At 44.3% G+C, this 24685-nt stretch overlaps 1 protein-coding gene across 9 annotated transcripts in view; it reads left to right on the plus strand.

Annotated features, from left to right (window-relative positions):
- Window positions 1-24685, plus strand: part of FAT3 (FAT atypical cadherin 3) — an 863405-nt gene that overhangs the window by 456629 nt on the left and 382091 nt on the right. For all 9 annotated transcript variants that reach the window (XM_068266799.1, XM_068266797.1, XM_068266801.1 and 6 more), the window contains one exon: window positions 5632-5946. In XM_068266799.1, coding sequence (XP_068122900.1) covers window positions 5632-5946 — 315 coding nt within the window. The remainder of the gene's footprint in view (window positions 1-5631; window positions 5947-24685) is intronic.

Here is a 24685-nt window from a genome sequence, read left to right on the forward strand (position 1 = left end):
GAGCGGAGGTGTGCTCTGTAGCAGTAATATCAGCTCTATAGCTATGGCCTCCTGTATCCGGTATATGAGCGGAGGTGTGCTCTGTAGTAGTAATATCAGCCCTATAGCTATGGCCTCCTGTATCCGGTATATATGAGCGGAGGTGTGCTCTGTAGTAGTAATATTATCAGCTCTATAGCTATGGCCTCCTGTATCCGGTATATGAGCAGAGGTGTGCTCTGTAGTAGTAATATCAGCTCTATAGCTATGGCCTCCTGTATCCGGTATATGAGCAGAGGTTTGCTCTGTAGTAGTAATATCAGCTCTATAGCTATGGCCTCCTGTATCCGGTATATGAGCAGAGGTGTGCTCTGTAGTAGTAATATCAGCTCTATAGCTATGGCCTCCTGTATCCGGTATATGAGCAGAGGTGTGCTCTGTAGTAGTAATATTATCAGCTCTATATCTATGGCCTCCTGTATCCGGTATATGAGCAGAGGTGTGCTCTGTAGTAGTAATACGGTCAGCTCTATAGCTATGGCCTCCTGTATCCGGTATATGAGTGGAGGTGTGCTCTGTAGTAGTAATAGTATCAGCTCTATATCTATGGCCTCCTGTATCCGGTATATGAGCAGAGGTGTGCTCTGTAGTAGTAATACGGTCAGCTCTATAGCTATGGCCTCCTGTATCCGGTATATGAGCGGAGGTGTTCTCTGTAGTAGTAAGATCAGCCCTATAGCTATGGCCCCCTGTATCCGGTATATGAGCGGAGGTGTGCTCTGTAGTAGTAATAGTATCAGCTCTATAGCTATGGCCTCCTGTATCCGGTATATGAGCAGAGGTGTGCTCTGTAGTAGTAATATTATCAGCTTTATAGCTATGGCCTTCTGTATCTGGTATATGAGCGCAGGTGTGCTCTGTAGTAGTAATAATATCAGCTCTATAGCTATGGCCTCCTGTATCCGGTATATGAGCGGAGGTGTGCTCTGTAGTAGTAATATTATCAGCTCTATAGCTATGGCCTCCTGTATCCGGTATATGAGCGGAGGTGTGCTCTGTAGTAGTAATATTATCAGCTTTATAGCTATGGTCTCCTGTATCTGGTATATGAGCGGAGGTGTGCTCTGTAGTAGTAATATCAGCCCTATAGCTATGGCCCCCTGTATCCGGTATATGAGCGGAGGTGTGCACTGTAGTAGTAATAATATCAGCTCTATAGCTATGGCCTCCTGTATCCGGTATATGAGCGGAGGTGTGCTCTGTAGTAGTAATATTATCATCTCTATAGCTATGGCCTCCTGTATCCGGTATATGAGCGGAGGTGTGCTCTGTAGTAGTAATATCAGCTCTATAGCTATGGCCTCCTGTATCCGGTATATGAGCAGAGGTGAGCTCTGTAGTAGTAATATCAGCTCTATAGCTATGGCCTCCTGTATCCGGTATATGAGCGGAGGTGTGCTCTGTAGTAGTAATAGTATCAGCTCTATAGCTATGGCCTCCTGTATCCGGTATATGAGCGGAGGTGTGCTCTGTAGTAGTAATATCAGCTCTATAGCTATGGCCTCCTGTATCCGGTATATGAGCAGAGGTGTGCTCTGTAGTAGTAATAGTATCAGCTCTATAGCTATGGCCTCCTGTATCCGGTATATGAGCGGAGGTGTGCTCTGTAGTAGTAATATCAGCTCTATAGCTATGGCCTCCTGTATCCGGTATATGAGCAGAGGTGAGCTCTGTAGTAGTAATATCAGCTCTATAGCTATGGCCTCCTGTATCCGGTATATGAGCGGAGGTGTGCTCTGTAGTAGTAATAGTATCAGCTCTATAGCTATAGCCTCCTGTATCCGGTATATGAGCGGAGGTGTGCTCTGTAGTAGTAATATCAGCTCTATAGCTATGGCCTCCTGTATCCGGTATATGAGCAGAGGTGTGCTCTGTAGTAGTAATATCAGCTCTATAGCTATGGCCTCCTGTATCCGGTATATGAGCAGAGGTGTGCTCTCACAAAGGCGGGAATCTTTCTCAAGTCTCCCCAGAGAGGAGAAACAACTAATTACTTTTACAACAAAGCCGGTCAGCTCGTATAGCGTGGCTTTCCGCACACATCCATGACATGCCTTTATATATCACTGGTTTATGTGGCGGCAGTAAACCGGCACATCCCTGGTGTTTGCACAAGTGTGGAAGCCATTAGGCCGGGATAGCTGTCATAGACACCTCAGCCTTATTGGTCAGGTATGGCATGGGACAGCTGAAGCATAAACCTGGCCGTCTTGAGTTACGCCACCAGAGCGCTGCTCATAATCTCCCTTCCTTTCCCACAGATGTTGTAATAGGACTACAACACGACGCTCGGCCTGTTTGTCTGCCTGAGCCGTGTTCAGGGCTCTGCCTCTATAGATGGTTTGGATTACATCTTCCACAAGGCTGGGAATTCCCATTGGAGGTCGCTCTTCGTGAGTTCAGCCTTTTCTTGCATGCACGTCCCGATACATCAGTTTTGTAGCTGTGACGACTGAAGTGTCTCATTATAGCGACTCTTGCAGCACCGCCGAGAGCTCTATAAAAACGTTCCCAGGCACTGGCGGGGGGAAGACTGTTTGGAAAGAGAATGATAATTGGTTATTTTTCATCAGTGAACTGGTTGCTATCCAGCTGCAGAGATTTTTGAAAGGCTCCCTTGTAGGTTACGGTTGTTGTACAGCCTGGTCATGCCCAAAGCTGAAACTGTGGCGAAAGTATGTCGAACAGACAGTGTCTGTTGAAAAAAAGTACATGGAAATGTGGGCATCCAGTAAGCTGCATAGTAACATATTGGTATTTAATACCGATGTTTTACTGTTAAAGTGTAAAATAATGGCGTTAAAGAGAATCTGTACTCTAAAATTCTTACAATAAAAAGCATACCATTCTATTCTATTATGTACTCCTGGCCCCCTCTGTGCTGTTTCTGCCACTCCCTGCTGCAATACTGGCTTGTAATTGCCAGTTTTAGGCAGTGTTTACAAACAAAAGACATGGCATGTGATAAGCTGAGAGGAACTCAGTCTGTGACTCATACAGAGCCTGCTGGGGGCATGGAGAGGGTGTTTATAGCTTCTATCCTATTACAAACAGAGCACCACATTCTTGCCTGAGTCCGACAAAGCCGTCAGAGGAAAGAAGATTAGATTATATAACCAAGATAATACAGCCACTGTGCAGCTAGGAAAGGCTGCAGTAAGACAGACCACCTTAGAACAGGTATAGGAACTTATAGGATAGAAGAAATAAGGCTGAACATTTTGTTAGGGTCTCTTTAACCACTTGCCGACCGCGCACTCATAACGCGCGTCGGCAAAGTGGCAGCTGCAGGACCAGCGACGCAGTATTGCGTCGCCGGCTGCAGGCTAATTAATCAGGAAGCAGCCGCTCGCGCGAGCGGCTGCTTCCTGTCAATTCACGGCGGGGGGGGCTCCGTGAATAGCCTGCGGGCCGCCGATCGCGGCTCGCAGGCTAAATGTAAACACGAGCGGAAATAATCCGCTTTGTTTACATTGTACAGGGCGGCTGCGCAGCAGCGCCGTAAGGCAGATCGGCGATCCCCGGCCAATCAGCGGCCGGGGATCGCCGCCATGTGACATGGGACAGCCTGTCACTGGCTGCACAGGACGGATAGCGTCCTGTGCAGCCCCGATCACCGGAGGGGTAGCAGGTAGGAGAGGGAGGGGGAATTTCGCACGGAGGGGGGCTTTGGGGTGCCCCCCCCCCCCCCCGCAACACCCACAGCATGCAGAAGCGATCAGACCCCCCCAGCACATCACCCCCCTAGGGGGGAAAAAGGGGGGGGGCGATCTGATCGCTCTGCATGCCAGCTGATCTGTGCTGGGGGCTGCAGAGCCCACCCAGCACAGATCTGAAAATACAGCGCTGGTCCTTAAGGGGGGGTAAAGGCTAGGTCCTCAAGTGGTTAAATACCAATATTTTACTATGGCTAAATGTAAGCCTAGTCTCATACAGAACTCTCCTCCTCAACGCCTAACCTTAAAGACAAACCGTGTCCAAGAATTGAACTTCATCCCAATCAGTAGCTGATATCCCATTTCCTATGAGAAATCTTTTCCTTTTCGTAAATGGATCATCAGGGGGCTTGGTGAATCCCCTGCCACGGTGTGTTGTCAGGGCCACGGTCATCAGGGGGCTTGGTGAATCCCCTGCCACGGTGTGTTGTCGGGACCACGGTCCTGACAGTTTCCTGTCTATATAACTCATTGCATTGTAGAAAATAACAGCTGTTTACAGCTGGGTCCAACTGCCAAAAAATCAAGCAGCTTCTCCTTCCACTGACATCATCTGCCAGCAGTAAAAATTTCACCATGTGGTAAATGTCAGAATGTAAATCAGGGAGAGGAAATATTTTACAATGGGCAAACACTAAATGATTAAAGCATTTATACATAATTATTGTACAAATGAAGCACTTTTTTATTACATTATTTTAATAAACACATTATTGGAGTTCCTCTTTAACATTCCACCCTGTACAGACACCTTGTGCCTATCCCTAACCCCCTCTGCACAAATACCCTAACTGATGCTTAACCCTAACCCTCCCCCCCGTACAAACTTACTACCTTACGCCTACCTGCTGGGAGTTTAGAAGGGATTAAACTGCTGTGTTTACATAATCGCTTTCAGCTCAGCATTCAAACTTGGCAGACAGCAGAAAGCTCAAATTACATTAGCTCCTTAAGGTCCGTACACACGCCGGACTTTAGGCAACGACGGGTCCGTCGTTGCCTCCCGCTGGGTGGGCGTGCCAGCGACAGTCCGGCGTGTGTACGCTCTGTCGTCAGACTGATACGGCTGTCTCTGAGCGATCCGCCGGGCGGATCGCTCAGAAACAGCCGTATCAGTCTGACGACAGAGCGTACACACGCCGGACTGTCGCTGGCACGCCCACCCAGCGGGAGGCAACGACGGACCCGTCGTTGCCTAAAGTCCGGCGTGTGTACGGACCTTTACTTGCTGAGAAGGGAGAATTAGACAGGCTGTTCTCTATAAAACACATACATGGTGGATTTATCTGTGTTCTCTTTCTCTCCTGTGCAAGTGTTTAGGTCCACTTTAAGTCACGGGTTTACTCCTGCAGATCAGATAGGCAGGAACAATGTAGGCGAGCTGACAGTAAAGGGGCCCATACACTCAGCCGATTTTCTGGCCGACCGATTGATCCCGATCGATAGATCGATTGCAAATCGGTTGGCCAATCGACCGATCGATGATCGATTTCGATGGATTTCCATCGAACTGGCAGGGTGGAAAATTTAGGTCGATCTGATGAGATTGCTTATCAGTTTGCATTGGCCTTAATGGAAATCTGATGGTAAAAAAATGCCATCAGATCGAATTTCAATAGATTTCAAACTGAAATCTATTGGAATTGTATCCTGGTAAAAAATGTTCTAAAAACGCATCAGATAGATCATCAGATGCATTTCTTATCTATCTGTTGCCAATCTGACGAGTGTATGGGCACCTTTACTCTTTTTTTGTTAAATTGCTAAGACCAGCATATGTATACTTTACATTACATACCTAAATACTGTCTGCTACAGATTTTTTATTTTTATGGCCCAGAATGCCCATTAATATAAGCATGCTTCTGTTTTCTAGGGATTGTATACACTGCCGACATCCTGGATAAGGAGACCACCGATTCGTACTGGCTGACAGTCTATGCCACGGACCGAGGCGTGGTGCCGCTCTTCTCCACCATAGAGGTCTACATCGAAGTGGAGGACGTCAATGATAACGCTCCTATGACATCACAGCCCATTTACTACCCCAGCGTCGTGGAAAACTCCCCAAAAGACGTGTCTGTGCTTCAAGTCCAGGCTGTGGACCCCGACTCAAACACCAGTGATAAACTGACCTACAGGATCACCAGTGGGAACCCGCAGAACTTCTTCGCCATCAATGCCAAAACAGGTACTCTTACAAAGTATTTCATATGAAAGGAATATCTTCCCAGCGCACAGAAATAAAGATGTGTGAGCTGAGGGTGGTAAAGCCAGGTTATACCAATGGAAATACGTTTTGACTGTGATTCCTCTGTGTGCCCCCAACTTCCATAGCAGCCATTCCTAGGAGAGAGGTTTTCGGTGCATGGAAGTTGGAAGTCCTGCTCTTAAAATGTAATGATCCGAATATAGAGTCTTGTATCCTATGGTTGTTCTGCAAATCCCTATTTATACACTATGGTCAATCTATAAAGTGTGCAATGTATAAAGTGCATAGATAGCTTCCAAAGGTAGCAGGAAAAAAGGGCGCCGGCTGAGGGTGGACGAAAAGGGCGCCGCCTTAGACTCTAATACAGTTATTGTTAATACGGTGAAAAAAAGCAGAAAAAAGAGCGCCAAGATAAATATAGTTGACCACATTACAACATTACTGTTTTTTAAGCATTTTATCGTTTTAGAAGCTTTCAACTTTATAGTCTTTGTCATATTACTTCTTTGTATGTACAGATTTTACGTTATCAAACATATTATGTGTAAAAGGGTGATACTGCTGAGGGAGTGGTTAGGGTTAGGCACCACCAGGGAGAGTGGTTAGGGTTAGGCACCATCCGGGTGGCAGTTAGTTTTAGGCAACACAGGGAGGGGGGGTTTAGGGATTAGGCACCACCAGGGGGAGTGGTTAGGGTTAGGCACCACCCGGGCGGCAGTTAGTTTTAGGCAACACGGGGAGGGGGGGTTAGGGATTAGGCACCACCAGGGGAGTGGTTTGGGTTAGGCACCACCAGGGGAGTGGTTAGTTTTGTGAAAGTAGGGTTGGGTTAAGCTGTATTACATAACGATTTTTAACGTTACTATCTTTTCATTATTATTTCCCGTCTGTTTTTACAGTGATGCCATTTCGTTATCCAGCCGGGCCTTTTTTCACGGCACCCTTTTTTCATGCACGCCTTCTGTGTTACTTTTACTGAAAGCAGGTAATTTCTGCAATTTGCGGCTACAACCAGAAATGTAGGCGCATGATAAAATAGTGGGTGCCGGGGCCGCCTGCTATACAAGCTCCGGCTACAAATGGTGGGTTCTGTATAGTGGGTGGCCCTGACTCACAAATTTCCAATTACAGCGCAGGGGCGCCCAGCCTTTTCTAGAGCCCAATAAAATAGTGTGCTGTGGTTAAGGTGGGGCAGATATGTTTTTATTCATTGAATGCTTTTATTCATTGAAGCAAAACTGAAGCAACATTTTTTTTGATGAATTGTATGCGTAGTATGGATAATGAATAGAACATTAGTAGCAAAGAAAAGTCTCATATTTATATTTTTAATTATATAGCTTTTTTTTATAACATTGCTGTTACACTGTTACAGTTGCAGTTTTGAAATTACACACTGATTCACAAAGCTGTGATAACTTAAAATAAATTTGCGCGCGGGAATTTCGCGCGAGTTTCTTTTTATCATGCCTAAACTGAGTTTAGGGGCTTGATTGACAAAAGAGTGCTGTTAGCACGGCCGTTTTCGTGCAAATTTTCGCATTGCGCGCGATCGTGAATTTTCACGCGAAATGATAACTGTTTTCGCGCGCAAATGCGAATGTTTGCACGAAATCGATATCGTTTTCGCGGGAAAAAACGCGTTTGCGCGCGAAAACCGTTATCGTTTTGCGCGAAAACGGCTGTGCTAACAGATAGCACTCTTTTGTGAATCAAGCCCTAGGAGTGATAAAGGGCTTTTCACAGGCGTGAAAACACTTTGCACCGCTTTGTGAATCAGGCCCTTTATCTTTATGGTATAAAACAAAGCAGAAATGATGACCCTTTGAACTTTCCTGGAGTAAAACCTTATCTCAAGCTGTCTCTCACTGTTTCTCTGCTGTTTACGTGCTTCAGGAAACAGGACTGTCTTCCACCCAAGTTGGGTCGAATAGCTCAGAGAAGCTCTTTTGCATAGATAACAAGTGACTTTTTTTTAACTCTTCAGGTACTGGGAAACTATATGAGACTATTTTCTTTGCTACTAATGTTCTATTTCTTAGCTGCACTACACATACAATTCATTATCTCATTAGTTTATTGTCGCTTCAGGTTTGTTTTAAATTGCTCTTTAAAGAGAATCTGTATTGTTAAAATCGCACAAAAGTAAACATACTAGTGCGTTAGGGGACATCTCCTATTACCCTCTGTCACAATTTCGCCGCTCCTCGCCGCATTAAAAGTGGTTAAAAACAGTTTTAAAAAGTTTGTTTATAAACAAACAAAATGGCCACCAAAACAGGAAGTAGGTTGATGTACAGTATGTCCACACATAGAAAATACATTCATACACAAGCAGGCTGTATACACCCTTCCTTTTGAATCTCAAGAGATCATTTGTGTGTTTCTTTCCCCCTGCAGCTATCTTCCACTGAAGTGTCAGGCTGTTTCTTCCTGCAGAGTGCAGACAGCTCTGCCTGTATGTAATTCCTCAGTATGTGAAAGCCCAGCCAGCTCAGAGGAGGATTTATCCAGCTTGTAAAAGATAAGAGAGAAGAGAGAAGCTGCCCTAATCTAAATAATACACAGGCAGTGTGCAGAGAGGGGCCTGGAGGAGGGAGATGCATCACAGAACCACAACACTGAAGAACTTGGCAGCCTTCCAGACACAGGCTGACAAGTCTGACAAGAGAGAGATAAGTTGATTTATTACAGAGATGGTGATAGTAGAACGTGCTGCAGTAAGCCAGAACACATTAGAATAGCTTTTGGAACTTGTAGGATGATAAAAAACAGGATGCAATTTTTGTTACGGAGTCTCTTTAAAAGAAAAAAAAGCTGCTAAATAAGATCATAAGCGACAAGGAGGAAAAAAAATATTTTACTTTAATTTAGGGATGTTCTTGTTATTTAAAGACAGTACAACCCTGGCTGCCAACCAGCAGCTGGCAAGACATAGCGGGACTTGTAGTTACCCAATAGCCGGGCCAAGTTCCCATTACCTGCTTGTAAATCCAGGCGCCCCACGGCAGCAGCAGGCAGGAAGTAGGTCACTGGTGGAAGGCGCCAATTCCTCCACACTGTCATTTTGTCATCACCTCTAAGTGATAGCACCGCTGCGGGGAGTCCGTTGTCCATTTTGTGCGGCGTCCAATGCTCTGAAATGACAAGACGAGTCGCTCTTTTCTCCCGGCGGTGTCCGGCCAGATACACGCTCTACACATCTCCTCCACCAACACCCACTGTGTCCTCAGCAGTCACCAGCTACCTCAAATGTTTCAATTCTCCTCCAGAAGAGGCCAGACAGCGCTTCCAAATGAGACGCTATTTGGCCATTTCAAACTCATGGGATCAGTAATAGAAAAAATAAACGGATAAAGAGACAGAGTGTACCAGACAGACCTCGCAAAAAAGTTCTTTACATCAAATTAATGTGTTTTCTGCTATTTGAGTAATAAGGTTTAGAAAGGACAGATTGCGGAATGTTTTTCCCAGAGAATGAGTGTGGTTATATGTACGGTATTATGAATTAATATTAACATTGCAGTAGCGGTATTTTGCCATGTTAGTCATCACAGCTAATTTTTCAAGGAAACTTGGACACGAGTATTGCCAGCAGTATATTGGTAGTATCATCGCTATTCTACTGACGGCTATTTTGGATAGTACAGCATTGGTAGATTTACTACTGTTCTACAAGATGCTCTTCCATATGATACAGCATTGTTAATTTTACCGCTATTCTACTAGTAACTATTCCAGATAGTACAATAGTGATAATTATATAATTATACCGATATTCTTTTATCACCTTATCTTATACTACTCACACACTAACCTTCCCCCCATCTATTGCTAACACTAATCTCCCCCCTACCTATGCCTAACACTAACCTCCCCCCATCTATGCCTAACACTAATCTCCTCAACATCTATGCCTAACACTATGCTCCCCCCATCTATGCCTAACACTAACCTCCTCACCATCTATGCCTAACACTAACCTCCCCCTATCTATGCCTAACACTAACCTCCTCACCATCTCTGCCCACACTAACCTCCCCCTACCTACGCCTAACACTAACCTTCCCCTATCTATGCCCAACACTAACCTACCCCCTACCTACGCCTAACACTAACCTCCCCTCATCTATGCCGAACACTAACCTACCCCCTACCTACGCCTAGCACTAATCTATTCCCATCTATGCCTAACACTAACCTACCCCCTACCTACACATAGCACTAATCTATACACATCTATGCCGGACACTAATCTACCCCCTACCTACGCCTAGCACTAATCTATTCCCATCTATGCCTATCACTAACCTACCCCCTACCCACGCATAGCACTAATCTATTCACATCTATGCCGGACACTAACCTACCCCCTACCTACGCCTAGCACTAATCTATTCCCATCTATGCCTAACACTAACCTACCCCCTACCTATGGCTAACACTTACCTCCCCATCTATGCCTAAAGGTGGCCACACCATACAATTTTTTAAATATCTGTTCAATTCAAGAAAAGCAATCAATTTTTCTGAATGACTGTAACAATTCAAAAATCTGACCAATGTATCACACACCTATGCTACTGAAAATGTGTTTAATACACTCTAAACTTGATTCCCGTCCTTTACATTGATATATTTTGTATTTACGAGTGTTAATATGAAGGAAAATGAAACGGGTTAGAAAGCAACAGTGTGGTTTGAATTCTAAAACATTTTTTTAATGATATTTTTATGGTATGTGTGATTAGTGGTGTGTTGGGGCGTGATTAGGGGTGTGGCTTAAGTGTCCCACTTTCCTATTTCAAAAAGTTGGGAGGTATGCTAATACTTGAGGGCACCTGTAGCTATGACAGGCAAGGGAAGTAAGGGGCTGCCAGGACATCTGTGCCTATAGACTCCTCCTGTGAGGTAAATCTGGGCCTGCCAGGCATATATCGGTTGTGACTCTAGCCGTTTGTTTTGTTAGGGAAAGTTAGAGAAGACTTGAAGTTGCCGAGAATCCTTTGTCTAGCTACGTCGGTGCCGTGCTCTTTGTGGTTTATACAGAAGTTGGGGATGTTTTCCAGGGGAATAAATAATGTATGTTGTTGTGCGCTCAGCATTATAAAGGGAAGCTGTGGGTCCAGAGGACTCTGGCGGGTGAAGCAGAGGCCAGGTCCCACCGTCCGCTTTTATGCTGAATACTTGTTACTAATTTCTGCAGCATTGATGAGCCGTTAATTCTGCGACATGCAATCCGGGGCACTGGAGAGTCATAGAGACGTGTTATTTCTGGAGCTTATTATATAAACAGGCAAATTAAACCGAACACCTCGCTAATGAGCATCTCTTTCCCCTCTCTGCCTGGTAATGTCATTTCCCCGGCTGAACCCAGGAGAGCTCTGCTGTTTGTAGAACAGAAATGATAGCCCCGCGCCAGTGGTGGGTAAATAAATGATATGAGGGTCATAAACCGCGATCGTAGGCTGCTGCGCATTCACATTAACGAGAACAACGGCTTTTGCTTTGACAAAGAAACAAAGGAGTCAGTTTTAGAGTCTACTTATAGCGCAAATAAACGCAAAATTTAAGCGAGTCAAATTCCGAGAGCGATCACAGGGATGGACGGATATACACAGTGTATAGAGGCAAAGTGCTGGGCAGAAGATTTGTGTTTAAGAGAACCCGAGGTGGTGTGGTCGGGGGGCAGATGGGACACAGAGACATGCTTCCTGCCTCATGACATGCCTCTGTATTCCCCCCACCGTAACGATATAGCCCCTGAAATTAGCGACAATAATTGTCCCTATTCCGGAGGGTAATGGGAGGAGAGGGATTCCCTGCTCAAAACGCCCACTAGGGGCATTTTTGCTGGCTTTCCCAAGCTGCCGTTGGGCAGCTCTCTCTCCCTGGCCACACCCTCTGCCGCTTTCCCGCCTACCTGCACGTTGAGAGAGGATCTCTCTCTCCTTCCAGCGTCGTGACCCCGGAGGTCACAAAAGTGAAAGTGAGCCCTAGCAGGCAACAGAGCAACAGGGATGGCGGCTACCTGATCCGCCCAGCCCCACCACTGTGCACCGCTATAGCCGTAATTGCTATTACGGTCTATGGTGGTGCCGGCTGCGCCCAAATCGCCTTCGCTGGATTTCTAGTGTTCGATCCCCGAAGGCTTGTTTTCGGCGGTGCACCTCCCCGCACCACACCACACGGCAAATGCCAATCCATAGTCTGAAACTGGCCTCAAAGTGATTTATTTGTCATCAGTGAATCAAACACTTTGCAGATAAAGACACGCTCTGCCAATGAATGCCGCACAGCATTAGGAAAACTCTTCTGCCCGGGCCTCTCCTTCCATGTCAGTAGTAGTTCTTTCTCCTAATGTTTCCTGTAACTTTTCCAATTTAGGTATAATAGGCAATTTATTTAGTAAGTCAGGGATGTCTGGGTGTAATTACTGCGGTGTCCTGTTGGCAGCTGGGCAGGAATTGGGCGGTAATGGCCTTTCAGAAGATTTGTGTGGTCACCTCAGACCTGATCAGCTCTCTGCATGGCCGTAGATTGCGGGCTAATTGCTTGAGGCGTCAGCAGACTTCCAGTGGCCGCTGTTCTTCGGGTGGCGGCTCTTTCCTGTGATCAGCAGATTTGGCCGCCATGCAGTTGGCTGCGTCTTTTAGCCCATTTGGATTAGGTAGAGCTCTAATCCGAATGCTGACTGCTGGTAAAGCGCCACATTAATGCTTCCCAGTAGCCCACCGACGCGCTTTATCTTCGCCGCCATCCATCCAGGCTTAAGACGCATTTAATAGCATTTCGAGGGAACAAGCGGCAGAAGAGACCTTCCAAATTCCTCCAGCTTTAAATCTCACAACATGCTTTTCTGGATGTGAGGTAAATCTTGTTTCCTTGAAGAGTCTGTGCTGTGCTTTTTATCTTTCATTTTTTTCCCAAAGGAGACCTGACAGTAGCCTCTGTTTTGAGGGCGAGACTGCAGTAGCATGAGGAGAGTCATGTGATTAAACCCTAGAAGTATGGATCTGACAATTTAGAAGCTGATCTACAGATATCTGAGAAATGATCACACTCATAGCCGGCCTTTGACCGGAGCAGTCGCTCAGGGCGCCGGCTTCCAAGGGGGCGCCTATAGGTGGTTACCTATACTGAGGGCACCAACACCTGATTTCCTATACTGGAGGCACCTATAGCTGCTTAACTATACTGAGGGCACCAACACCTGGCTACCTATGGGGGCCATGGAGACCTTCAACTGACTTCCTATACTGGGAGCACCTATGCTTGGCAACCTATATTGAGGGCACCTACACATAAGATCCTATACTGGGGGCACCTATACCTGGCTACCTACCTATACTGAGTCTGAGGGCATTTTTTTTGGGGTAGGGGGGGAGGGGGGGGCACACTGTGGCTATAATGCGTGGTGCACATTGTCGGTGCTGTGCTATCATTCTCAATGGGGGGGAGGGGGGGCTAATTGTCCCACTGAATGTTTTTATTAATATTCCTGAAAGGTTCTAGCCTTCATTTTTTAAGTATATTTAGGATAATGGACTCTTTCCATCCATTCGTGGTTATTAATAGTATTTTTCCTATTATACATATGTGATGTGTCACAGAGATCTGAGCATTTGGCGTGATTTGTCACAACGTCAAAAAGGTTGGGAACCGCTGTCCTAGGAGAGATCTCAGGAGAAAAGGTGAATTGCATATGGGCCTGTGTGTGTGTGTGTGTGTGTGTGTGTGTGTGTGTGTGTGTGTGTGTGTGTGTGTGTGTGTGTGTGTGTGTGTGTGTGTGTGTGTGTGTGTGTGTGTGTGTGTGTGTGTGTGTGTGTGTGTGTGTGTGTGTGCTCACGTGCGTGGGCCAAGAGGATGAAGGGGGTGTCACAAAAATCAGGTTTCACTCAGGGCGCTTTGAAACCTAAGGCCGGCCCTGATCACACTAATAGCTATTTCACACTTTTTTTAAAAAAATCACCTTATGCTAGGTACACACCATACAATTTTCTGTTAGATTTTCTCTTAGATTTACCTGCCAGATAGCTGTTTTCCATGTTGTAGGTAAATCTAACAGAAAATTGTATGGTGTGTACCTAGCATTAGCGCTAGTGCAATGGTCGCTTATGTGAGTGTTCTCACACAAGCGATGAGCTTTCTATCCAATCGCAAACGCAGCGCCTGCACCATTTTCTGAGCATTTGCGATTCAATGGACAGTATAGGGAAATCGCAAAGCGCTGTGAATTGTGATTTTCCGAGCGCTTTCATAATTAAATAGTTTGGATTTATTAATTTCCGGGTCAAAGAGTTCACTTCCTGACATTAGTCTATTTCTATTTAAAAAATCATCGCTGCACAAAAGCTCTTATAAAAGCGCTTTTCTAAGCAAAAATCAGCGCTCAGAAATTAAAAAAGAGCCTTATAAAACATTCAGCGCTTGCGATAGTGCTAGTGGTTTATAACAAGTCCTTACAGGGAGCTCCTGACTTAGGAACGCCTGAGAAACGCACATCCGTCGTGATGACGACATCTCCCGCCTCAGTGGGGAAAGGCTCCCCCAGCCAACTCAATAATCAGAGAATAGGCACAGCGGTACCAGTGCTTCTCTAACCTTCTCCGCTGGGGTACAGTGCTGTGCATCTGGAAGCAGGAAATTCGGGCTCCATGCTAGCGGTGGGAGATATGGTGCCGCCATAGGCGCCCTTTGAAATAGCTGTATTAGAATATGTTATTGTTATGTTTCCCTATTCTAGGGTACCGTATATACTCGCATCTAAGCCGACCCGTGTATAAGCCAAGGTACCCACTTTTCCGTAAAAAAAACAGGAAAAGTGATTGACTCATGTATAAGCCCCCTCCCCAGTATAGCACCCTCCACAGTAGTCAGATGTTCCCCCAGTACAAGTCAGCCCCCCACCCCATAGCCAGATATGCCCCAGGATCATACAGCTGTGTGTCAAGAAGCCACTAGATGGCATCATAGATATGAGACACAGTGATTGCCACACAGGAAAAATGCCCAATAATTGCACAGTTGGCAATGTTGCTTGCACCCTCCGCTCCACAAGCTAGGGGGCAGAGGTAGTCTAGAGCATCACACTCTGCACACTACGTTGCAGGGGATGGAGGGACACAGACACAGCAGGGAGCCAGCTGGCCAAGAGCAGGAGCACTAGTGCAAAATCCTTACATTTCCATTAACAAAACCTGCTGTACCATCTGTTCTGCTCCCCTGACCCACATACAAGCCGAGGGGTTAACTTTTCAGCATATTTTTAATGCTGAAAAATTAGGCTTATACGCGAGTATATACAGTATGTTTATGTTATATCTCTCTAGTTCTATCCACTTACCTACTCCTGGTACTGTGCATTGTCATAGCTGGAAACTAGCAAGATACTGACGGAGGCTCTACGGGGCCACCTGATTCCGCCAGTTAACTTCATAGGCACTGCACCTCTCTGTTTACCCTTAGGGTTAAGTGAATGGCAGTTGAAAAGGTGCACTTGGTACCAAGGACGTTACTACTGTCACTGTTTACTATGCATATATATTTGTATATTCATTATGCTTGGTATGCTATGACAATTTTGTTTCAATAAAAAAACTTTATGATGAAAAAAAAAAAGAAATGGCTGTATTGAGTGTAAATTAGCAGACGCAGGTGCTCAAATTACCCGTCAATGCCGCTATTTCAATGGGCGCCTGTGGCAGCGCATGAAAAATTACATTTTTTGTTTTTGCTGCAATTGGCCGAGAGGGGGCATAGTTAAGGTTAGGCATCAGGTAGGGTGTTTGTGTGAGGGGGGCATTAGAGTTGGGCATCACGGGGAAGGGTTCTGTGTGTGAAAGTAGGGTTAGGTTTAGCGATACTGTAGTAAAATATTGGTATTTAATACCAATATTTTAACCACTTCACAATGGAGAGGTTTTACCCCTGGAGCACTAGAGTAATTTTCACCTTTCAGCGCTCCTTTCATTCAATGGTCTATAACTTTATCATTACTTATCGCAATGAAATTAACTATATCTTGTTTTTTTCGACACCAATTAGGCTTTCTTTAGGTGGGACATTATGCCAATAATTATTTTATTCTAAATGTGTTTTAATGGGAAAATAGGAAAAAATGTGGGAAAAAATGAATTTTTCAGTTTTCGGCCATTATAGTTTTTAAATAATGCATGCTACTGTAATTAAAATCCATTAAATTGATTTGCCCATTTGTCCCGGTTATTACGCCATTTAAATTATGTCCCTATCACAATGTTTGGCGCCAATATTTTATTTGGAAATAAAGGTGCATTTTTTCAGTTTTGCGTCCATCCCTAATTACAAGCCCATAGTTTATAAAGTAAAAGTGTTAGCAGTATTACCCTCTTGACATAAATATTTAAAGAGTTCAGTCCCTAAGGTAACTATTTATGTATTTTTTTTATTGTTATTTTTTTTCTTGTATTTTATTAAAAAAAAAAAAATTGGGGAGTCTGGGCGGTAATGAGTTAATTTATAATATAAAACAATGTATTTATATATGAAAACAAGTTTTTGGATGTAGTTTTACTATTTGGCCACAAGATGGCCACATTAATTTTTTGTGAATGTGTCCTGTAAGCGTAGGAAGTACGCTTACAGGAAGTTCTGTGAGGCTGGGAAACTTTTTTCTTTTTTGACAATGATCGCGCTGCTTCTCATAGAAGCAGCCGAATATTGCTAGGGGGCTTAGATCAATGTACGGGAACATTTTTCCCCGTTCATTGATCTCCAGGAGAGCGGGCGGCGGCGTGCACGAGCGTGGGAGCGCGCGCACGAGCGAGTGGGAGCGCGGTCAGCGGTGGGGGTGCATGTATCTACGCCGCTGGTGGGGAAATTATGTTAAAAGGGGTGTAGATACACTCTACTGTGGTGGTAAAGTGGTTAAGATCCTTCTTAAAGTGAACCTCCGGACTAAAAATCGATTAAGCAGCACTGAAAGGGCTTGGTGTTTCTTTAACAGTTTCACAGCTTCAGAACTTTGTTTCTCTTATACAAGCCTCATTTTTAGCTGCACAGAAGAAAACTGCCCGGGCTTTTTTCCCCTGATGCTGTGCAAAACATGATGGGATTTCTGATGATGTTGTTCTCGTTCTGCTGTTTTGGTGCAATTTTATTTTTGGGACATTTTGAATTTGACATTTGAAGCCTAGCGTGTGCAGCTGGGAGGGGTTATCAGGACACAGGACAGTTGGAACTGTGTCTCCTGCTCCTTGTCACCTCCTTTCAACCAAAAAGATGGCTGCCCCCATGACAAAGATGGCATCCCCCATGAATCACAAACATTTGCCTGTTCTTTTAAAACAGGGTGGGTAAGAGAATATATTACCTATCTATTCTAATTAGCATAACTAATGTAACTTAATGACAGTATGTTTGTTTAGGCTGAAGTTCCCCTTTAAACTTTAATAGTACAATATCAGTAAATGTATTATTGGCTTTCCTGGGAACCCAAATTTCCAGACTCCTTGTTATTACATAAGTGTGCTTCCATACTCCCAGCTCATTTCTCACTTTGGTTCCTGCTTCAATATGTAGCCCTGCCCCCTCCTTCATTTCCCAGCCTAGGCTGATTATTATGCAGAAGTCTCCGCCCCCTGAGCACTCTGGGAGACCAGAAGTCCTGCTGACTTCAGAACACTCAGTAAACAAACATTCCACAAAGATGCACCTGCCAGGACTGAAGATGTCGCCACCTGTGATCATATAAATCAGGGAGAGGAACGATTTTACAAATGGGCAAACACTGACTAAATAATTGACAAAATAATAATGTATAAAAATAAGCAATTTAATTATTTGCATTATTTTCAGTACAGTTCATCCTTAAAGGACAACCGAGGTGACATGTGACAGGATGAGAAAGATACAGTATGTGTATGAAGACACAAAATAACTATGCTGCATTCCTTTTTTTATTTCTCTGTCTGAAAGAGTTAAACATCAGGTATGCAAGTGACAGTTTCGGTTCGGGTCGGGACTGGGTCAGACTATAGCATAACCCTCACACAATTAGGGCTGGTGCACACCAAAACCCGCTAGCAGATCCGCAAAATGCTAGCAGATTTTTAAACGCTTTTTTTTATTTTTATGAGGCGTTTTGCTAGCGTTTTGTGGATTGCTGCTGCGGTTTTCAGTATAGTAGATTTCATGTATTGTTACAGTAAAGCTGTTACTGAACAGCTTCTGTAACAAAAACGCCTGCAAAACCCCTCTGAAGTGCCGTTTTTCAGAGCGGTTTGCGTTTTTCCTATACTTAACATTGAGGCAGAAACGCATCCGAAATCCAAAAAATGCCTCACCCAGGCATTTTTCGTTTCTGCAAAACGCCTGCCGCTCTGGTGTGCACCACCCCATTGAGATACATTGACCAAGCAGATCCGCAGCCGCAAGCGGATCGGAAAACGCCCAAAAAGCCGCTCGGTGTGCACCAGCCCTTACAGCCATAAAACACTTTCCTATCAGTGAATGGCTTCTGAGAGCAGGAAAGAGATAAAAAGGGTCAATAATTCATAGATTTGAGCTCTGACATACTTCAATGAAGGTGTCATTTAGCAGACACAATGAAACAGTAAAAACTTAAAAATTAGATTTAATTATAAAATAAAACTGTGGGATATCTAAAAACAAAAAAAAAAAACAGTCATTTTTAGGAGAAGGAGGAAAGATGCAATTGTTCGTCTCATCAGTTTATTTTCCCCTCCGTTCCGGAGAAATTTGCATGCAAGGTGGAATTTGTAACTCGACTTGTGTCTTGTACTGGTGTAGGAACGGCTGAAGTGGTAATTGTCCTTTCTTGTGGATCTGGATGTGTTATGAAGTCATTGGGGGAATTGGCGTAGTCGGTTTGCATTATAGCTCAGCACTGAAGAAGGTCACAAAGTTCTGCAGACAGAAGCAGTAACCATAAAACGCGCGTCTCCTCAGACGCTGCTTATTTCTTATTGTCTGTGACTCTGAGGGGCTGCTTCTCCCCTCGTTCAATTACACATCATTTCTGCTAGTAAATTAAATTACACTCTTCATTTGCCAGATGAGGTAACAGCACAGTGTAAACACAATGCAGCAGCCCTAAATAATCACCCAAAATTAGAGTTACGTGACACACTTCCCAAGAGGTAACCAAGCAGCTCGGGGTGACCCAAAACCACTAGGAAAGTATTGGGGACTACAAGAGGCTGAAAAGCCCTCCTACTAAAAAGCAATGCTTGGTGTGGTTTGCCTTCTTAAAACAGAAGGTACCGTAACGATAATGTGCGATAATTCAACTTTAAGTTGGTTACCCACAATGCACTGCTACTGAATATGCAAATTATCTCTTTATGCCCCTGTAGCTAGGCTTACATCCAGAACTGCTGGTATATAGCGAGCTTATTGCTTATTGCATTCCACAGGAAGTAGTTATGGCAAATTCCATACCTGCATTTAAAGGGGCTTAGATGCTTTCCTTGCGTTGAAAGACATCCATGGCTAAAAATTACTAGGTAATGCCCAATGGTGTTGATCCAGGGATTTTATCTGATTGCCATCTGGAGTCGGGAAGGGATTTTTTTCCCTTTTGGGGCTAATTGGACCATGCCTTGTAAGGGTTTTTCACCTTCCTCTGGATCAACAGGGATATGTGAGGGAGCAGGCTGGTGTTGTACTTTGTTCTCTGGTTGAACTCGATGGACGTATGTCTTTTTTTAACCAAAGTAACTATGTAACTATGCTTCAAATTTTCTGTTTCGGCCTTTTGGTCCTCATCAGTACATGGCAGGGATTGATATGGCTCTATGGGATAGGGCTTGGACCAGAACAACAGAGTAACCAGGCAGCTCGGGGTGACTCAAAACCACTATATTCTTCACTTGTAGTTTACCACTACACAACAACTGATCAGTTAAAACGCATCTGTTTTTTAGCGCTCAGTGCAAACTAGCCCTCATCCTGTCACTGTGTAAAACAATTGAATAACTATGTGCCTGTGTCAACTGCCTGCGGCTGCCTGCTGAGGCCCAGTGGATTAGTGGGAACTTTGGACAGGCGGTGAATGCACTGTGTTAAAGGGCCCATTTCAGCGCAATCCAGACTTAAGGTGGCCACACACAATCCGATCGGATTTCCTGTTTGTATTCAACATAAGTCGACCGGGAGTGGTGGATTTTTCTGATCAATTTTGATTAAAATTGAATGGTGTAGGTTATTTTGTCAATTTCCTTATATATATTCTCAAGCATTTTTCTCAGAGTTTTCAATCATTTTTCATAATTGGGGAAAAATTGAACACGTGTGTGGTACACTGGCCAGATTTTTTAAGAATTACAATCAATCAAAAAAGTTGATTGTAATCTTTGAATTAAAAACAAATTAAAAAAAATTGAAATGTGTCTGGCCACCTTTAGACTTCGTTCCGATTAAAAAAAAGTATTTGTTTGGTGTGTTTTTTAAAGGGACTCCGAGCAGTGCAGAAACTATGGAATGATGCATATCATTTTAAAGCTCTCTTTCTCCTCTTTCCAATGATATATAAACCGCCGCCCTACGCCTCTTAGTTTTCGCTATTTTTGCGATTGAAATTGCCGCGGCTGCGATTACGATCGCAAAAATAGAGAAAACTAAAAGGCGCAGGGTGACGATTTAGGTGTCGCAAGAAAGAGGAGAAAGAGAGCTTTAAAATTATATCCATCTTTCCATAGTTACATTGTATTACACAGGGCGACTTTTTCTGCTGAATGGAGCTGCTGACTTTGAGAAAAAGTCGCCCTGTGTAATACAGTGTAACTAAAGCTCTCTTTCTGACGACACCTAAATCGTCTCCCTACGCCTTTTAGTTTTCTCTATTTTCGCGAACGAAATCGCGGCCGATGCAATTTTAATCGCGAAAATAGCGAAAACTAAAAGGCGTAGGGTGGCGGTTTATATATCATTGGAAAGAGGAGAAAGAGAGCTTTACAATGATATGCATCTTTCCATAGTTTCTGCACTGCTCGGAGTCCCTTGTTTCCACTGTAGCGGTGCGGAATCGACTGGATTCCACCGCTGAAGAAATCGCATGCGGCTGCGTTTCCGCATGCGGATTTACCCGCGATTTCGCATGGCAAGGAGCCAGGCGAATTTAACCATGTCACTGCCTGTGTAAAGGTCCATTGCCTTTCATGCAAAATCGCCTGCGAAATCGCGGTGAAATCCGCATGACAAAGCCGCATGCAATTTCCCTATTGAATGCATTAGCGGCGATTCGCCTGCATTCCTGACGCACGCGAAATCTGACGACCCTGTCGTGCAGATTTTTCCCGCACCGAAAAACGCCGTCGCCGCCGCACACGTGGAAACAGCCCCATCCACTAACATTGAGTATGCGAATCCGCATGCAGTGCCCGCATGCGGATTCGCTATAGTGGAAACGAGCCCTTAAGCTCCAGTCAGCAAAGGAAAAAAATCTGATCCGCTTCCAGTTGTTAAAAATCTTGGCTTTGATCGCCACCATCATGCAAATACTCACTTGTCCCCTGGTTTCACCGCTGCTGTTTCCTCCGCTTGTCCCCGGGAAAACAGATTGCTGGCCAGCAGAGGTATGGGATCTCCATTGGGTTGCAAAAGACCGATGGGAATCCTCAGAAACTGGGAAGATTCTCATTAGTTCATGGTGGACCAATAAAAATTCTCCCTTTTGCTCGGGAGGATTTGTCTATTGTAATCCTATGGAGAGCCCCAATGCTCCTGCTGACCTACGGTCTGTTTATGGGCTTCAGAAGAAAGAGTCAGCATCCCTCCAACCAGGGGACAAGTGAGTATTGACGATTGAAGAGGACGGACGGGCCGATGAATGCAGCGGATGCAGAACACATGGCGCGGGCATGCGACGGAGCGTTCTGCATCTGCTGCAAGTGTGAACTGATCCCAAGTTCTAAAATATGAAATGTTTGCAACCTAAAAGCAGTCAGTTTTTTGTTTTTAAAAAAAGTTACTGTAGCGCAAATGGGGACAAAATAAATCAATACATTGCAAAGCGAGAAGTTAAAAAATGGAAGAGAAATCAAGAAATGATTGATATTCGCCATGTAATTTGTTCAGGTTGTTTGATCCACAATCAGTCTGCACCTAATCATCTTTTGGCAGACATTGAAGAAAAACAAAGCAAAAAAACGCCCATTAACATTGCGACAGACTAAAAGGTTGTTTTTATAGATATACATATGCACAGAGGGAGATCCTGGTTGCATGGCAGCTGTTATTTCCCACAATGCAACAAGGTTCACAAACAGCAAACTGTAAGGACCTTGGTCCTGACAACACACTGTGGGGTTTCACCACAATATCATACTATACAGACCCCCGGTGATCCACTTGAGAAAAGGTAAATAATTATCATTGGAAAGGGGGCATCAGCTACTGAATGGGAGATAAAGTTCAATCCTTGGTTACAGATCCTCTTTAACCACTTTACCACCGCGCGTACGGATTTCTCCGCCCCTTTTTCCATCCTTTCACCCCCAGGGACGGAGAAATCCGTACTTTGCGCATTCCCGCCGCTGTCCGCGCTCCCGCTCGTAAACACGCCGCCCGCCGCTAGTAAACACGCCGCCGCCCGCTCGCCTAGAGATCAACGAACGGGAAAATCCATTCCCGTTCGTTGATCTAAGCCCCGCAATGATCTGCTGCCGCTCGGCTGAGCAGCGCGATCATTGTGAAAAAATAACAAAGTCCCAGCCTCTTTCTACTTCCTGCAAGCGTCCTTCCGGACGCTTGCAGGTCGCATGAAACAAATTGGTAATGTTGCCATCTTGTGGCCAAATAGTAAAACTACACCCTAACCATTTTTTACACACAAATAAACTTGTTTTACACAGAAAAAATTAACTCCTTACCTCCCACACTCCCCCAATTTTTTTTTTTTTGTAATTAAAAAAAAAAATAAAAAATTTACAATAGCAAAAAAAAATAAATAGTTACCTTAGGGACTGAACTTTTTAAGTATTTATGTCAAGAGGGTATAACACTGTTACTTTATAAACTATGGGCTTGTAATTAGGGATGGACGCAAAACTGAAAAAAAATGCACCTTTATTTCCAACTAAAATATTGGCGGCAAACATTGTGATAGGGACATAATTTAAACGGTTTTATAACCGGGATAAATAGGCATATACATTTAATGGGTTTTAATTATAGTAGCATGCATTATTTAAAAACTATAAAGGCCGAAAACTGAAAAATAATAAATTTTTTTCCCACATTTTTTCCTATTTTGCCATTAAAACACATTTAGAATAAAATTATTCTTGGCATAATGTCCCACCTAAAGAAACCCTAATTGGTGGCGAAAAAAACAAGATATAGTTTATTTCATTGCGATAAGTAATGATAAAATTATAGACGAATGAATGGAAGGAGCACTGAAAGGTGAAAATTGCTCTGGTGGTCAGGGGGTAAAACCCCTCAGTTGGGAAGTGGTTAAATTCAATTCTACATCACCTTTCAGCTTCACTGCTCTCTAACCTTTAGTAAATCAACGTGAAGCTGAGGTATAAAAGACACCGATAGACTCCTTAAACCAGCTTCACAGGAAGGAAACACGTGAGTGGCTCTCCCGCCTTCTCAGGGCGTCGGCTCTGAAAATGTAATATGATTGCCTCATTCACTCTGAATTAGTATCCTCGGCGACGAGGAACGGCGGGGCGCAGGAGATAATCATGTCGCTAAGTATACAGAGCAGCGTAAAACAAAAGGCTTTGGCTTTCTCCGCCAGGCCTTCGGCAGAAATATGACATTATCTCAGTGTGTGGCCTGACTCACGTCACACGCAGACACAGGTGACTATTCTCTTTAGCATCGCTTAAAATGCAGGTACTTAGCGCATTGATCATGGAGAATATTTAAGGAGCCGGGAAATCATTCTCTCCTGACTAAAGGCATGTTCAGATGAACAGCACTACCACACAATTACAGAACGAGGAGCTGTAGTGAAAATAATTGTTTATTTTTTACAATATTCATTTGTAGATTATTTAGTCAGTGTTTGTTCACTGCAAAATGTTTCCTCTCCCTGATTTGCATTGTGAAATGTATCACTGGTGGTGAGTCATACCACTGGTGACATCTTTAGTTCTGCCAGGTAGTTGGTAGTTGGAAAAAGCTGTTCTTTCCCACAATGCAATGAGGGTCACAGACAGCAAACTTTCAGGACCATGGTCATGACATCACACTGTGGGAGGGGTTTCATTACATTCTCAACCATACAGATTTTTCGAATGATCTATTTGAGAAATGATAAAGATTTTTAGTGGGAAAGGGGGTACCTCCCGGTAATTTCAATCTTTGGTTAAAGTTCCTCTTTAAAGTGTTTTTTAGGCTGAGCAATCGCCACTTGCCACCAGACACACGTTTATGAATCAAAGTGTACTTAAAAGTGTCTGGGATTGGCGAATACAGAGCGGTTGGAAACTCCTGTAACATCTTGGTGGCTGCGACTTGGCTCTGCTGCTACTTTAGGGGCCATTCGCACTTTTAGAATTTGCAGGCGTCATGCGAAATTGCATTTTAGTTTGAGGTTTGCTGACTGCAAACATTAAGAGGCAAAAGGTCAGGGAGCCCAGGAAAGAACCAGCTATTGCCAGGGAGGGGGGGGGGGGGGGGGCGACGACCCGATAACAGCCCTGAGGTGTCTATTGACCTGATTGAGAGCCTTAGAGGACAGTTAGTGCTGGACTAC

Source organism: Hyperolius riggenbachi, chromosome 2 (genome assembly GCF_040937935.1).
Source record: "Hyperolius riggenbachi isolate aHypRig1 chromosome 2, aHypRig1.pri, whole genome shotgun sequence".
In the NCBI taxonomy this organism is placed as follows: Eukaryota; Metazoa; Chordata; class Amphibia; order Anura; family Hyperoliidae; genus Hyperolius; species Hyperolius riggenbachi.